The sequence below is a fragment of the Clinocottus analis genome, unplaced genomic scaffold (assembly GCF_023055335.1).
Source record: "Clinocottus analis isolate CAN_PGR_092001 unplaced genomic scaffold, fCliAna1.0.p SCAF_10, whole genome shotgun sequence".
Classification (NCBI taxonomy): Eukaryota; Metazoa; Chordata; class Actinopteri; order Perciformes; family Cottidae; genus Clinocottus; species Clinocottus analis.
In genome coordinates, this window is record NW_027175821.1 from 9717529 (window position 1) to 9733502 (window position 15974).

Consider the following 15974-nt stretch of genomic DNA (forward strand, 5'->3'; position numbering starts at 1 on the left):
CGTTACATTATTCGATGGAAAACAGGTTGGATATCGATATTTTGTGTGGCAGTAAAATCCTTCCTCGTATTTTGTCGAAGTTGTAGTTTAATAATGGGAAACGGAAAAGGTCGAGAAAGGGAATACAACATGTTTGTGCTTCAAATGGCTCTACTGCTTTTCATCGGAAAGCAGTCGTTTGCTCAGATACGATACTCTATTCCAGAGGAGGCGAAAGAAGGAACTGCTGTTGGAAATGTTGCGAAGGATCTTGGCATTGAAATAACCTCGTTATCTGACCGACGGTTCCGTGTGGTTTCTGGATCAAAGGAGACATTTTTTGAGGTAAACCAGGACAATGGGGCTCTGTTCGTCCACAGGAAAATCGACAGAGAGGAGCTGTGTAACGGTGGTGGTTCGTGTCTAATGGAGCTAAAAATCCTGGTTGAAAACCCCTTGGAAATGCACTATGTAGTGGTAGAAATTACTGATGTCAATGATCACTTTCCGAGTTTCGCCGAAACTGAACAGAAATTTGAAATATTTGAACAAACATTACCAGGAAGGCGATTCCAACTGCACGCTGCTCGTGATCCCGATGCTGGAATTAACTCGATTCGTACATACACCTTAACAGCAAACGATTATTTTGAAGTTGATATCCGTCAAAACGATGAGGACAAAATACCATTTTTAGTGCTGAAGAAATCGTTGGACAGAGAACAAAAGAACAAACACACGCTACTGTTGACAGCAGTTGATGGAGGTAAACCTCCAAAATCTGGAAAACTAAATGTTTCTATTATTGTTCTTGACAGTAATGATAATCGTCCAATGTTTAGTCAAGAAATTTACCAAATTACAATACCCGAAAATGTCCCCGTCGGTACTTCAATATTTCAAATGAATGCAACAGATCCCGATGAAGGCATTAACAGCGAAATTGAATACAACCTCAGTAAAACTCTGAAGAAAAAAGTATATGACATTTTTGAATTAGATAAATTAACTGGAGAGATCAGGGTGAAAGGAGTAGTGGACTATGAGGAAAACGATGTTTATAAACTGGACGTTGAGGCATCAGATAAAGGAACACCTCCACTGACAGGTGAGTGTAGAGTCATTATACAGATTAAAGACGTCAATGACAATCCACCAGAAATAGATGTGACATCTCTGTCAAATATAGTGTCTGAAGACTCAAAGCCTGGCACGGTTATTTCGTTGCTGAGTGCCGTGGATAAAGACGACGGCGTGAATGGAAAAATTATAACAAGCATAACCTCAGAAGTGCCTTTTGAGTTAAAGCCCTCTTATAAGGAGAACATATATTCAATTGTTACTAAAGGTTTTCTAGATCGAGAGAAGGTGTCACATTATGAAATATCAATAAAAGCCACTGATTGTGGTGAACCTCCCTTATCTACTGTTAAAACACTGCGTATTCTAATATCTGATGTAAATGACAATCGACCACAATTCGACCAAAATCCATTACAATTTTACCTGATAGAAAATAACGTTGCTGGAAAATCAATATTCTCTGTGAGCGCAACGGATGAAGACGTGAATGACAATGCAGCGATTTCTTTTCATGTTATAAGAGGAGCAACTGAAAATGATATAACATCATTTCTGAATATAAACTCTGAAAATGGAGATATTTTGGCTCTAAAAAGTTTTGACTTTGAAACCCTGAAAACGTTCCAGTTCCAAGTTGTCGCCACAGATTCTGGAACTCCGTCACTGAGCAGCAACGTCACAGTGAACGTGTTCATTCTGGATCAGAACGACAACGCTCCAGTCATCCTGTATCCAGTCAGCTCTAACGGTTCTGCTGAAGGTGTGGAGGAGATTCCCCGCAATGTGAACGCAGGACACTTGGTGACTAAAGTCAGAGCCTATGACGCTGATATAGGATATAACGGCTGGCTGCTGTTTTCACTGCAGGAACTTACTGACCACAGTCTCTTTGGGTTGGACCGCTATACAGGACAGATCAGAACACTTCGCTCATTCACAGAGACAGACGAGGCTCAGCATAAACTGGTCATACTGGTGAAAGACAATGGGAACGTGTCACTCTCAGCAACAGCTACTGTGGTTGTCAAAGTCGTGGAGCCCAAAGAGGCTTTTGCTGCCTCTGATGTTAAAAGTGCAGCAATGGATGAGGAGGAGAATAACGTGACTTTCTACCTGATGATAACTTTGGGCTCAGTTTCAACTCTTTTTCTCATCAGTATCATCGTGCTGATTGCAATGCAGTGCTCGAAATCCACAGACTATACTTCTAAATATCTACAAGAGCCTAATTATGACGGGACCCTGTGTCACAGCATCCAGTACAGATCTGGAGAGAAACGCTACATGCTAGTTGGACCCAGAATGAGTATAGGATCTACTATAGCCCCGGGAAGCCACGCGAACACACTCATGCTCCCTGACAGGAGAACAGCTGGAGAGGTAAGAGTTAAACAAGCATTCAATGCAATATTCTTACGCATATATCATTCTTTATTCATAGATTGATCAAAGTTTGATTATTATTGTGTCTCCAAAGCCGTTTGAACAGAGAAAAGTACCAAATATAACTTTCAACAAAATTGGAATTTGGGTCATGTTTGTGTCTGGTTTATCTTTTTTTTTTTTTTATTAAATACAATGGCACATCTACACTGTGCCATCCTCTCATGTATCTCTCTTCTGTGTTGGCATGCACATACAAACTCGTAATTATAAAATATTTCTTTCGATTAAGAACACTGTCTGTAGTGGCCGATACGTGTAGGCCACTCTGCTGGGTGCGGGATAACATCCTGTTTCTCACGCGCTGCTTCAGAAAAAAAGGGTCCAGCCGTTGGTTTATATTTGTATTATTGCACATTTAATTATCAACTGACGGCAGTTACAAGTTGTTATTTGGACTTCCTGAGCTGTTTTACGAAGTATTTGGTCTAGCGGTAAAAACCGTCTGATCTCCCCGTCACCCATGCACCCATGCAGGCTCCTACACATGATGCTGAAATGAAAACGTTGATGTTTCCCAAAATAGTTTTTTGGAATATGTGTGTTTTTGGCATTTGGGTCTCATAATATTTGAATTTCCCACTTAACTAAATGAAAAGCATGACGTGTTGCATTGTTTCTGTTGAGTTGAGTTTAAACAATATGCACACTCTTGTAATACTGAACTACATTTAGTTTTAAGGAAATGCTTTGAGTTATCTTGTAGTTGCTGTCCATGGTCCTGACAGGCATGATTCTTTCAAACAGACATGTAGCGTTAAAGAACAAAAATAAATAAGGAAATGAACAATTAATATGACTCTATATGCAGTGGCTTCGTAAGTCAAAAACAAATATCACAATAGTGCAGTTTTTTAAATACCTCTGGGTGTCACTATTACATCGGCAAGTGTGTACAGTTGCATCCCTCCCCTTTCAAGGCTTTTGTTTTCTACTGAACAGAGCACAGCCGATATTATAGTCAAGCACACGAGCCGATGCAAACAAGCTTCGCTTTTTGAAAATGTGCGTTATTCAGGGAGCTGGACCTAAATAATTATTTGTTGGATTAACAGCCTCCTGCGTATATATGTGTTGTTGGATAAGGATGGAGATCGATTCAAAACACCGGACAAAGGACGGCTCCTGGTTTGCTTTTTATTTGGCTCTACTGCTGTTCGGAAAACAGACTTTGGCTCAGACAAGGTACTCTATTCCTGAGGAGGTTCAAGAGGGAACTGTTGTCGGAAATGTAGCAAAGGATCTTGGCCTTGACATCACCTCTTTGATTGCTCGACGGTTCCGTGTAGTATCTGGAAGTAAGGACGCTATTTTTGAGGTAAACCAGAATAATGGGGCATTGTACGTCGACAAGCACATTGACAGAGAGGAGCTGTGTCAGGGCAGCGGCGCTTGCCTAATGGAGCTAAAAATCCTTGTTGAAACCCCTTTGGAAATACACTACGTAATTGTAGAAATCACTGATGTAAATGATCACGCTCCTAGTTTTCCTGAAAGGGAACAGATATTAGAAATAGCTGAGCAAACATTACCAGGAAGACGATTTCAACTGCACACTGCTCGTGATCCCGATGCTGGAATTAACTCTATTCGTACATACACGTTGACGTCAAATGAACATTTTGAAGTAAATATCCGTCAAAGTGATGACGACAAAATACCATTTTTAGTGCTGAAAAAATCGTTAGACAGAGAAAAAAAGAATAAACTCGCACTACTGTTGACAGCAGTTGATGGCGGTAAACCTACTAAATCTGGTACACTAAATGTTTCTATTATTGTACTTGACAGTAATGATAATCGTCCGATATTTAGTCAAGAGCTTTACCAAATAGAAATATATGAAAATACTCCATTCGGTAGTTCGATATTTCAAATGAATGCGACGGATTTTGATGAAGGCACCAATGGGGCCATTGAATACAGCCTTGGAAAAACCTTGAAGCGAAAAATCTATGAAATGTTTGAGTTGGACAAATTAACTGGAGAGATTAGAATTAAAGGAGTTGTGGACTATGAAGAAAACGAGGTTTACAAACTCGATGTTGAGGCATCAGATAAAGCAACACCACCATTAACGGGTGAGTGTAGAGTCATTATAAAGATTATAGACGTCAACGACAATCCACCAGCAATAGAAGTCACATCACTGACAAATACAGTGTCTGAAGACTCAAAGCCTGGTACAGTTATTTCACTTATTAGTGTGACAGATCAAGACTCCGGTGTCAATGGGAAAATAATATCAAGCATAACCTCAGACGTTCCTTTTGAATTAAAGCCCTCTTATAAGGAGAACATATATTCAGTTGTCACGAAGGGCGTTTTGGATCGAGAGGAGCTGTCACATTATGAAATAACAATAAAAGCCACTGATTGTGGTGAACCCCCATTATCTACTGTTAAAACATTGACTATTCTGATATCAGATGTAAATGACAACTGTCCACATTTTCAACATGCTTCTTTAGAATTTTATCTGGACGAAAATAACGCTGCCGGAAATTTAATTTTCTCTGTTCACGCAACAGACAAAGACTTTAATGAAAATGCAGTTGTATCGTATCATATAATGAGAGAAGGTAGTCAGAATGGCGTCATGTCTTTTCTAAATATAAATTCTGATAACGGCCACATTTCAGCGCTAAAAAGTTTTGACTTTGAAACCCTGAAAACGTTCCAGTTCCAAGTTGTCGCCACCGATTCTGGAACTCCGTCACTGAGCAGCAACGTCACAGTGAACGTGTTCATTCTGGATCAGAACGACAACGCTCCAGTCATCCTGTATCCAGTCAGCTCTAACGGTTCTGCTGAAGGTGTGGAGGAGATTCCCCGCAATGTGAACGCAGGACACTTGGTGACTAAAGTCAGAGCCTATGACGCTGATATAGGATATAACGGCTGGCTGCTGTTTTCACTGCAGGAACTTACTGACCACAGTCTCTTTGGGTTGGACCGCTATACAGGACAGATCAGAACACTTCGCTCATTCACAGAGACAGACGAGGCTCAGCATAAACTGGTCATACTGGTGAAAGACAATGGGAACGTGTCACTCTCAGCAACAGCTACTGTGGTTGTCAAAGTCGTGGAGCCCAAAGAGGCTTTTGCTGCCTCTGATGTTAAAAGTGCAGCAATGGATGAGGAGGAGAATAACGTGACTTTCTACCTGATGATAACTTTGGGCTCAGTTTCAACTCTTTTTCTCATCAGTATCATCGTGCTGATTGCAATGCAGTGCTCGAAATCCACAGACTATACTTCTAAATATCTACAAGAGCCTAATTATGACGGGACACTGTGTCACAGCATCCAGTACAGATCTGGAGAGAAACGCTACATGCTAGTTGGACCCAGAATGAGTATAGGATCTACTATAGCCCCGGGAAGCCACGCGAACACACTCATGCTCCCTGACAGGAGGACAGCTGGAGAGGTAAGACAAAACAACGTTTAATGCAACATACTTACGAACATCATGCTTTGTTTGTGCATTGATCGAAGTTTGCTTCTTATTGTGTCTCCAAAGCCGTTACCATAGAGACAAAATTAACTTTTAATTTTTAATTTTTATCAAACTTAGAGTTTCTGTTATGTTTCGGTCTCGTTCATCATACAACGTGTTAATTTAATACAAGTACTAGTACACTCTGTGCTGTTCTCTGATTTGTCTCTCTTGTGGGTTGGCATGCACATCCAAACTCACAACTATATTATATCTCCTTTGCTTAAGAGCACTGTCCATGGTTCTGAAATGAAAATTATCCTGTTTCCCAGCCCAAAACTGTAATTTGTTTTTGGGAATTGTTTTGTTTTCGGCAGGTCTTTATAGGCTGGTATACGTATTGAACATTTGAAACAGTTAAAATTGTAAATCATATATTTAATGCAAATAGTTGCTGGTGTTTTTGTTGACGTACGAGTCCTGAAGGACACGTTGATACAATTCCTCTGGGTGTCAGTATTACATTGGGAAACCATTCTTTGCCCCTCCCCTCAAAGCTTTTCTTTGCCCCTGAAAGAAGCAGAGGAGGCAATTGAATCGAGCTCGACACCCCGCGGAATGATGTTGTGCAATTTATGAAATATGCGACTCACGATGATTTTTACGTAGACTAAGTATTACAGCAACGGATTTTGTGCATGTGTTGTTGTTTAAAGATGGGGATCAAACAACACATTCAAAGAAGGGCCTGCTCTTGTTTTGTTCTTCATTTGACTTTACTGTTGTTTGTCGGAATACGGGCTTTGGCCGAAATAAGATACTCTATTCCGGAGGAGGTACAAGAAGGAACTGCTGTTGGAAATGTTGCAAAGGATCTTGGCATTGAAGTGACTTCGTTATCTGACCGACGGTTTCGTGTTGTTTCTGGATCTAAGGATGCATTATTTGAGGTAAACCAGAACAATGGGGCTCTATATGTGCAGAAGAAGATCGACAGAGAGGAGCTATGTCACGGTGGTGGTGCATGTTTAATGGAGCTTAAAGTCATAGTCGAAAATCCTTTGGAGATACACTACGTAGTGGTAGAAATTACTGATGTCAATGATCACTTTCCTAATTTCCCCGAAAATGAACAGAAATTCGAAATTGGTGAGCAAACATTACCAGGAAGGCGATTCCAACTGCACGCTGCTCGTGATCCCGATTCTGGGATTAACTCGATTCGTACATACACCTTAACAGCAAACGATTATTTTGAAGTTGATATCCGTCAAAGCGATGAGGACAAAATTCCATTTTTAGTGCTGAAGAAATCGTTGGACAGAGAACAAAAGAACAAACACACGCTACTGCTGACAGCAGTTGATGGAGGTAAACCTCCAAAATCTGGAAAACTAAATGTTTCTATTATTGTTCTTGACAGTAATGACAATCGTCCGATGTTTAGTCAAGAGATTTACCAAATTACAATACCCGAAAATGTCCCAGTCGGCACTTCAATTTTTCAAATTAATGCAACAGATCCCGATGAAGGCATTAACAGCGAAATTGAATACAGCCTCGGAAAAACTCTGAAGAAAAAAGTATATGACATTTTTGAATTAGATAAATTAACTGGAGAGCTCAGGGTGAAAGGAGTAGTGGACTATGAGGAAAACGATGTTTATAAACTAGACGTCGAGGCGTCGGATAAAGGAACACCTCCACTAACAGGTGAGTGTAGAGTCATTATAAAGATTAAAGACGTCAATGACAATCCACCAGAAATAGAAGTCACCTCACTATCAAATATAGTCTCTGAAGATTTAAAGCCTGGGACAATGATTTCTCTCATCAGTTTGAGGGATAAAGATTTCGGTGTGAATGGAAAAATTATAACAAGCGTAACTTCAGAAGTGCCCTTTGAATTAAAGCCCTCTTATAAGGAAAACATATATTCAATTGTCACGAAAGGATTTTTGGATCGAGAGCATGTGTCATATTATGAAATCACGGTAAAAGCCACCGACTGTGGTGAGCCTCCCTTATCAGCATTCAAAACCCTCAATATTCATATATCTGATGTAAACGACAATCGACCACAATTCTCTCAAAATACTTTACAATTTTACCTGATAGAAAATAACATTGCTGGAGCGTCTATATTCTCTGTAAGCGCAACGGACTATGACCAGAATGACAATGCAGCGCTTTCATATCATATTGTCAGGGAAGGAATTCAAAATAGCATAATGTCTTTCCTGAACGTAAACTCTGAAAGTGGAGATATTTTAGCTCTAAAAAGTTTTGACTTTGAAACCCTGAAAACGTTCCAGTTCCAAGTTGTCGCCACAGATTCTGGAACTCCGTCACTGAGCAGCAACGTCACAGTGAACGTGTTCATTCTGGATCAGAACGACAACGCTCCAGTCATCCTGTATCCAGTCAGCTCTAACGGTTCTGCTGAAGGTGTGGAGGAGATTCCCCGCAATGTGAACGCAGGACACTTGGTGACTAAAGTCAGAGCCTATGACGCTGATATAGGATATAACGGCTGGCTGCTGTTTTCACTGCAGGAACTTACTGACCACAGTCTCTTTGGGTTGGACCGCTATACAGGACAGATCAGAACACTTCGCTCATTCACAGAGACAGACGAGGCTCAGCATAAACTGGTCATACTGGTGAAAGACAATGGGAACGTGTCACTCTCAGCAACAGCTACTGTGGTTGTCAAAGTCGTGGAGCCCAAAGAGGCTTTTGCTGCCTCTGATGTTAAAAGTGCAGCAATGGATGAGGAGGAGAATAACGTGACTTTCTACCTGATGATAACTTTGGGCTCAGTTTCAACTCTTTTTCTCATCAGTATCATCGTGCTGATTGCAATGCAGTGCTCGAAATCCACAGACTATACTTCTAAATATCTACAAGAGCCTAATTATGACGGGACACTGTGTCACAGCATCCAGTACAGATCTGGAGAGAAACGCTACATGCTAGTTGGACCCAGAATGAGTATAGGATCTACTATAGCCCCGGGAAGCCACGCGAACACACTCATGCTCCCTGACAGGAGGACAGCTGCAGAGGTAAGCACATTGTATGTTTTTATTAACTGATGGATAACTTTACAGAGTAAAGCTTTATCTGACTCATACTCGTCGAAATTAGTATCATGGGTTAGTTAAAAATAAAAAAAAAATAAAAAAAAATGCTATTCGTGAACGACCTAAATTGTTGCCATGTACTTTTGGTCAAACTGACAATTCGCAACGCGTTTAGTCTCTTGACATTTTAAAATGTATTGGCATGTCCTCCAGCATTGCTGCCAGCGTGACATTGTGTGTACCGTTGCATGGTACTAAAATATGGCCGTGGCGATGTTACTCATGTTTTGATGTTTTAATGCATTTGAGACCATTTTCTTATTTTAGCAACACTTGAAAATGTACTTTTGTGCTGTCCGTGGTGTCCCTGGTGGAAATACTTTCGGTGACACACAAACGGATTGCAAGAGCCCGTTGCCTGATACTGTCGCAGCTCAACGCTTATATTGAGCATTTCTTGAGACTAAACTCTGTTCTCGGGATGTTTCTGTTCCACGTTGTATATTATATTTCCTTCATAGTAAACGAAAGCATGTGCTGCTCCACTGGGTGTCAGTGTTACATTAGAGAATTGGCTTCAGTTAAAATTGACTCTGCCCCTTTTAAATTGTGAATATCAGCTTGAACGCAAACAATGCCATCGTTTCTGTTTTGATCACTCCGTCGTGGACATGGTTGTCTGACATACAATTTCAGGAGCACTAGTGGCGTTTGAAGAGGAATATTTTTTGTGGATGGTACTTCAGAAATTACACCAAAGGAAACAAAGGACAAAGAGGCAGAATGACGTCTTGGTCCGGTCCTCTGCTTTTCTCTCTCATTTTTGGCTTTGGTGAGCTGATTTCAGCTCAAATAAAATACTCGACTCCAGAGGAAGTTAAACTGGGAGCAGTTATTGGAAATGTTGCCAAGGATTTGGGCATTGATGTCAGTACATTGATAAGCAGGCGTTTTCGTATTGTGTCTGGACCTCACGACGCGCTATTTGAGGTAAACCCGAACAATGGCGTCTTGTATGTGCATAAGAATCTCGATAGAGAAAAGCTGTGCGATAAAAATGTTGATTGTTTATTAGATCTAAAAATTGTTGTTGAAACTCCACTTGAGATCCATTATGTCACAGTGGAAATAACGGATGCAAACGACCATGCACCGACGTTTGTCGAGAAAGAAAAGATTCTAGAAATAACAGAAAATACTTTGCCGGGAGCACGATTTCAGTTGCCAGGCGCACGAGATCCAGATGTTGGAATAAATTCAGTCCAGCGCTATACACTTAGTCAAAACGATCATTTTAATCTTGAAATTCGAGAAAGGGGCGTGGATAAAATTCCCTTTCTAGTGTTGCAGAGGCACTTGGACAGAGAGCAGAAAACGAACCACAGCTTGATTTTAACCGCTATGGATGGAGGGACGCCAGTCAAATCAGCTAATCTTAATCTTACCATATTGGTTCTTGATATAAATGATAACAGACCTACTTTTTCGAAGGAGGTGTATTCTGTGATATTACAAGAAAATGTTGCTTTAGAAACAATTGTGATTAAAGTCAGAGCAACTGATCTCGACGAGGGAGCTAATGGGGATGTCGAGTACGCCTTTGGAGGTGACATTAATTCCAAAGTGTTGCAGTTATTTACTCTAGACAGACATTCAGGCGAGATTAGAGTTAAAGGACAAATTGACTATGAGACAGCTGATGTTTTTAAGTTAGACGTCCAAGCATCGGACAGAGGTCAGCCCCCGACAACAACGGACTGCAGCGTAATAATAAAGATCCAAGATGTCAATGACAATGCACCGGAAATAGAGGTAACATCAATATCTAGTCTGATCCTTGAGGATTCAAAACATGGGACTGTGGTCTCGCTCATCAGTGTTACAGACATTGATTCCGGCCTGAATGGCAAAGTCATGTGCGGTCTGACGGGGAATGTTCCATTTGAATTAAAGCCGTCTTTTAAAGAAAACATGTACTCTTTGGTGACAAAAGAAAGACTGGACAGAGAAACAGTGTCACATTATGATATTTCAATAACAGCTACAGATTATGGTGAGCCCCCACTTTCCACATTCAAAACTTTGAGTATTCAGGTATCAGATGTGAATGATAACGTCCCAGAGTTCTCACATAGACCCTTTGCAATATATTTGACCGAAAACAATACTCCTGGAGCATCAATATTTTCTGTGACTGCAATTGATGAAGACTTAAACGACAATGCAGCAGTGTCCTATCGTATAATTAGAGGGAAAGGTGGTAATAATGACATGGCCTCTTTTCTGAACATTAATTCAGAAAAAGGAGATATTTTGGCGCTAAAAAGTTTTGACTTTGAAACCCTGAAAACGTTCCAGTTCCAAGTTGTCGCCACAGATTCTGGAACTCCGTCACTGAGCAGCAACGTCACAGTGAACGTGTTCATTCTGGATCAGAACGACAACGCTCCAGTCATCCTGTATCCAGTCAGCTCTAACGGTTCTGCTGAAGGTGTGGAGGAGATTCCCCGCAATGTGAACGCAGGACACTTGGTGACTAAAGTCAGAGCCTATGACGCTGATATAGGATATAACGGCTGGCTGCTGTTTTCACTGCAGGAACTTACTGACCACAGTCTCTTTGGGTTGGACCGCTATACAGGACAGATCAGAACACTTCGCTCATTCACAGAGACAGACGAGGCTCAGCATAAACTGGTCATACTGGTGAAAGACAATGGGAACGTGTCACTCTCAGCAACAGCTACTGTGGTTGTCAAAGTCGTGGAGCCCAAAGAGGCTTTTGCTGCCTCTGATGTTAAAAGTGCAGCAATGGATGAGGAGGAGAATAACGTGACTTTCTACCTGATGATAACTTTGGGCTCAGTTTCAACTCTTTTTCTCATCAGTATCATCGTGCTGATTGCAATGCAGTGCTCGAAATCCACAGACTATACTTCTAAATATCTACAAGAGCCTAATTATGACGGGACACTGTGTCACAGCATCCAGTACAGATCTGGAGAGAAACGCTACATGCTAGTTGGACCCAGAATGAGTATAGGATCTACTATAGCCCCGGGAAGCCACGCGAACACTCTCATGCTCCCTGACAGGAGGACTATGACTGCAGAGGTAAGACATTTTTAAACATTATTAACTGCATTGTATCCATGTGTTACATGGCCTAACATATCCGTGACCGTGAACACTTTTGTATTACAACGCCAGAGAATACACAGCTGCTTCACGGTGTACTTTTTAACAATGGTTATATATATATATATATATATATATATATATATATATATATATATATATATATATATATATATATATATATATATATATATATATATATATATATATATATACACACACTGATAATGTGTCATAATATTGTGATGAAGTCGTATATGTCACTTTCAAATACAAAATATAACATACAAAAATATTACAATATTGTTACACAATTATACAGTCTTAAGTTGGTGCATATTTGACTTGTTGTCATGTGAGATGACCGGTGAATCAAAAAGATCCACCGCTTTAAAGCTTTAAAGAGTTGATAATAATCCGTCGTTATGGTTGAATCGCATGGTGGCACTAAACAACCAGAAATACGCACCACAGCAGTTAACCATCGGTCTGTGAGACTGCCTCTAAACTGTTCTGGGAGGCAGACCAATATCCTCCGAATGAGCTTTGTTCAAACCATTTTTGCGTCCATAGAACCCGCGCGCATCATACAACGGAGATTTTTCTTTAATTAATGGAATATGTAAACAGTCTGCATCACTTGGTATTTACTGGATTCATACATTGACACAACACAATGGAACAAAGCGGACAGGACTCCTGGCGACAAATAAGCAAATGGATGGCCTTGGTGCTGTTTCTGAGTCTGATATTCGGCGAGGCATCGGGACAAATACGATATTCTATATCGGAGGAGATCAAAGAAGGAACTTCTGTTGGGAATATTGCAAAGGATTTGGGAATAGATCCAACCATATTACAAGCGAGGGGATTTCGTATTGTTTCTGGCTCCACTGAACCCCTTTTCCAAGTAAACCGAAACGATGGGATTTTATACGTAAATCGTAACATTGACCGTGAAGAAATATGCCAGCGGACCAGTGTATGTTTGATAAATCTGAAAACCGTCCTCGAGAACCCACTGGAGATCCATTATGTTGCTGTGGAAGTGTTAGACGTAAATGACCACTCGCCCTCTTTCCCGGAAGACAACAAAAGGATAGAGATTTCAGAGTCCACTTTACCGGGAACCAGATTCCAGTTGCATGCTGCTCTCGATCCAGATGGTGGGTTGAATTCTGTTCAACAGTACAAACTAAGTCCTAATAATCATTTTCGTCTAGAAGTGAAAGATCGCGGAAAAGATGGCAAAGTGCCTATTTTACAGTTACAAAGCCCGTTAGACAGAGAGGCATCGAGCAGCCACAAACTACTTATTACAGCTCTGGACGGAGGTAAACCCCCTAAATCAGGGTCCATGGATTTATTTATTGATGTTTTAGATGTGAACGATAATGCTCCAGTTTTTACTAAAGATGTGTATGCTGCAGATATAAATGAAAATGCACCTATTGGAACAATAGTTATACGATTAAATGCTACAGATATGGATGATAGTTTGAATGGAAATGTCAGCTATTCTTTCGGCAATGTAAATAGTAAGGTACGTGAACTGTTTAATGTTGACTTGATCACAGGTGAGATTACTGTGAAAGGACAATTAGACTATGAGGTGGATGACAGCTACGAGATAGATATTCAAGCATCAGACAGCGGTGCTTTTCCATTTAGAACGGACAAAAGCGTTAGTGTAAATATTAAAGACATTAATGATAATGCACCTGTAATTGAGGTGACGTCACTGTCTAACAAAATGTCAGAGAATTCCAGACCAGGAACAACGGTAGCACTTCTTAGCATTACAGATTTGGACTCTGGAATGAACGGGAAAGTCCTCAGCTTTGTGAAAGGGGATGTCCCTTTCGCAATAACACCTGCAATACAGGACAACATGTACACTGTCGTGACAAAGTCACAACTTGACAGGGAAAACAAATCGATTTATGATGTAACAGTGATCGCAAAAGATGCAGGTGAACCCGCCTTAACAACTGAAAAGACGTTGAGAGTTATTGTATCCGACGTTAACGATAACAGTCCAGAGTTCTCTATGAGGCAATACAATTTTTACGTCACAGAGAATAACCCTGCAGGAGCGTCAGTATTCTCCCTAATTGCGTCTGATAATGACGAGGGAGATAATGCTTTTATTTCCTATCATATTCTCAGAGATGCAGTTCATGCAAATACAGTGACATCATTTCTAAACGTAAACTCTGAAAATGGAGATATTTCGGCTCTAAAAAGTTTTGACTTTGAAACCTTGAAAACGTTCCAGTTCCAAGTTGTCGCCACAGATTCTGGAACTCCGTCACTGAGCAGCAACGTCACAGTGAACGTGTTCATTCTGGATCAGAACGACAACGCTCCAGTCATCCTGTATCCAGTCAGCTCTAACGGTTCTGCTGAAGGTGTGGAGGAGATTCCTCGCAATGTGAACGCAGGACACTTGGTGACTAAAGTCAGAGCCTATGACGCTGATATAGGATATAACGGCTGGCTGCTGTTTTCACTACAGGAACTTACTGACCACAGTCTCTTTGGGTTGGACCGCTATACAGGACAGATCAGAACACTTCGCTCATTCACAGAGACAGACGAGGCTCAGCATAAACTGGTCATACTGGTGAAAGACAATGGGAACGTGTCACTCTCAGCAACAGCTACTGTGGTTGTCAAAGTCGTGGAGCCCAAAGAGGCTTTTGCTGCTTCTGATGTTAAAAGTGCAGCAATGGATGAGGAGGAGAATAACGTGACTTTCTACCTGATGATAACTTTGGGCTCAGTTTCAACTCTTTTTCTCATCAGTATCATCGTGCTGATTGCAATGCAGTGCTCGAAATCCACAGACTATACTTCTAAATATCTACAAGAGCCTAATTATGACGGGACACTGTGTCACAGCATCCAGTACAGATCTGGAGAGAAACGCTACATGCTAGTTGGACCCAGAATGAGTATAGGATCTACTATAGCCCCGGGAAGCCACGCGAACACACTCATGCTCCCTGACAGGAGGACAGCTGGAGAGGTAAGACAAAAATGCGTTGTATGCAATATGAACATATCATTGTTTGTTTATGGATTGATGCAAGTTTGCTTCTTATTGTGTCTCCAAAGCCGTTTGCAGAGACACATACGTTTTATGAAAGTTGGAGTTTCTGTCATGTTTTTTTTTCGTTTATCATACAGCGTGTTCATTTAATACAAGTGCTTATCTACTACATGCTATTATCTAGTTAGTCTCTCTTTTGGGTTGTAATGCACACGCACACTCATAACTAATAGAATTCCTTAGATTACGAACACTGTCCATGGTGCTGAAATGAGCATTGGGTTCCCTGCCTAAAACTGTGTGTTGATCTTAGTAGGCAATATGTGGCAAGTTGTTATTGACATTTGGGTCTGATAATATTCCAATTTTTTAGCAACTGAATGACAAGTTCGAATATATTGCAGTGTTTTTGTTGTGTTTACTTTTAGAGGGAAAGGCTGCACGTCTTCTTGATGTTGCTGTGTTTGGTGCTGACATACATGATTGTGTCAAACAGACATGTAACGTTAAAAAACAAAATGAAATAAGTATTTAAATGATCAATTAATCGGCCTCTATATTGACAGATTGCTTCGTAAAATAATGCACGACTTCGAACTATGTTCAAATAGTGCAGTTTTGTAAATACCTCTGGGTGTCACTATTACATCGGTAAGCGTACACGGTTTCATCCCTCCCCTTTTAAGGCTTTTGTTTTCTACTGAACAGAGCACAGTCGATATTATAGTCAAGCACACGAGCCGAT

At 40.7% G+C, this 15974-nt stretch overlaps 5 protein-coding genes across 5 annotated transcripts in view; all 5 read left to right on the plus strand.

Annotated features, from left to right (window-relative positions):
• The first annotated feature begins 22 nt into the window (after nucleotides 1-22).
• On the plus strand, nucleotides 23-3239 carry LOC137794409 (protocadherin alpha-8-like). Its single transcript, XM_068591131.1, has 2 exons — nucleotides 23-2442; nucleotides 3234-3239. Exons 1-2 carry the CDS (start codon nucleotides 94-96, stop codon nucleotides 3237-3239), a joined length of 2355 nt encoding a protein of 784 aa, XP_068447232.1. The 5' UTR covers nucleotides 23-93.
• Nucleotides 3240-3592: 353 nt separating this feature from the next.
• Nucleotides 3593-6046, plus strand: LOC137794430 (protocadherin alpha-8-like). The gene is made up of 2 exons (XM_068591170.1): nucleotides 3593-5941; nucleotides 6035-6046. The coding sequence occupies exons 1-2, from the start codon at nucleotides 3593-3595 to the stop codon at nucleotides 6044-6046; spliced, it is 2361 nt and encodes a 786-aa protein (XP_068447271.1).
• Nucleotides 6047-6582: 536 nt separating this feature from the next.
• On the plus strand, nucleotides 6583-9075 carry LOC137794645 (protocadherin alpha-3-like). Its single transcript, XM_068591569.1, has one exon. It carries the CDS (start codon nucleotides 6649-6651, stop codon nucleotides 9046-9048), a length of 2400 nt encoding a protein of 799 aa, XP_068447670.1. The 5' UTR covers nucleotides 6583-6648; the 3' UTR covers nucleotides 9049-9075.
• A 625-nt stretch (nucleotides 9076-9700) lies between these two features.
• Nucleotides 9701-15974, plus strand: part of LOC137791793 (protocadherin alpha-C2-like) — a 148438-nt gene continuing 142164 nt past the window's right edge. Inside the window, exon 1 of the mRNA XM_068587033.1 lies at nucleotides 9701-12150. Within this exon, the coding sequence (XP_068443134.1) occupies nucleotides 9820-12150 (2331 nt within the window). The 5' untranslated portion in view covers nucleotides 9701-9819. The remainder of the gene's footprint in view (nucleotides 12151-15974) is intronic.
• Nucleotides 12704-15933, plus strand: LOC137788522 (protocadherin gamma-A11-like). The gene is made up of 2 exons (XM_068581373.1): nucleotides 12704-15205; nucleotides 15916-15933. The coding sequence occupies exons 1-2, from the start codon at nucleotides 12851-12853 to the stop codon at nucleotides 15931-15933; spliced, it is 2373 nt and encodes a 790-aa protein (XP_068437474.1). The 5' UTR covers nucleotides 12704-12850.

Excerpts from the sequence above, each read along its gene's own strand:
- LOC137794645 (XM_068591569.1), top strand. The coding sequence starts at position 6,649 with ATGTGTTGTTGTTTAAAGATGGGGATCAAACAACACATTCAAAGAAGG.
- LOC137794430 (XM_068591170.1), top strand. The coding sequence starts at position 3,593 with ATGGAGATCGATTCAAAACACCGGACAAAGGACGGCTCCTGGTTTGCT.
- LOC137788522 (XM_068581373.1), top strand. The coding sequence starts at position 12,851 with ATGGAACAAAGCGGACAGGACTCCTGGCGACAAATAAGCAAATGGATG.
- LOC137794409 (XM_068591131.1), top strand. The coding sequence starts at position 94 with ATGGGAAACGGAAAAGGTCGAGAAAGGGAATACAACATGTTTGTGCTT.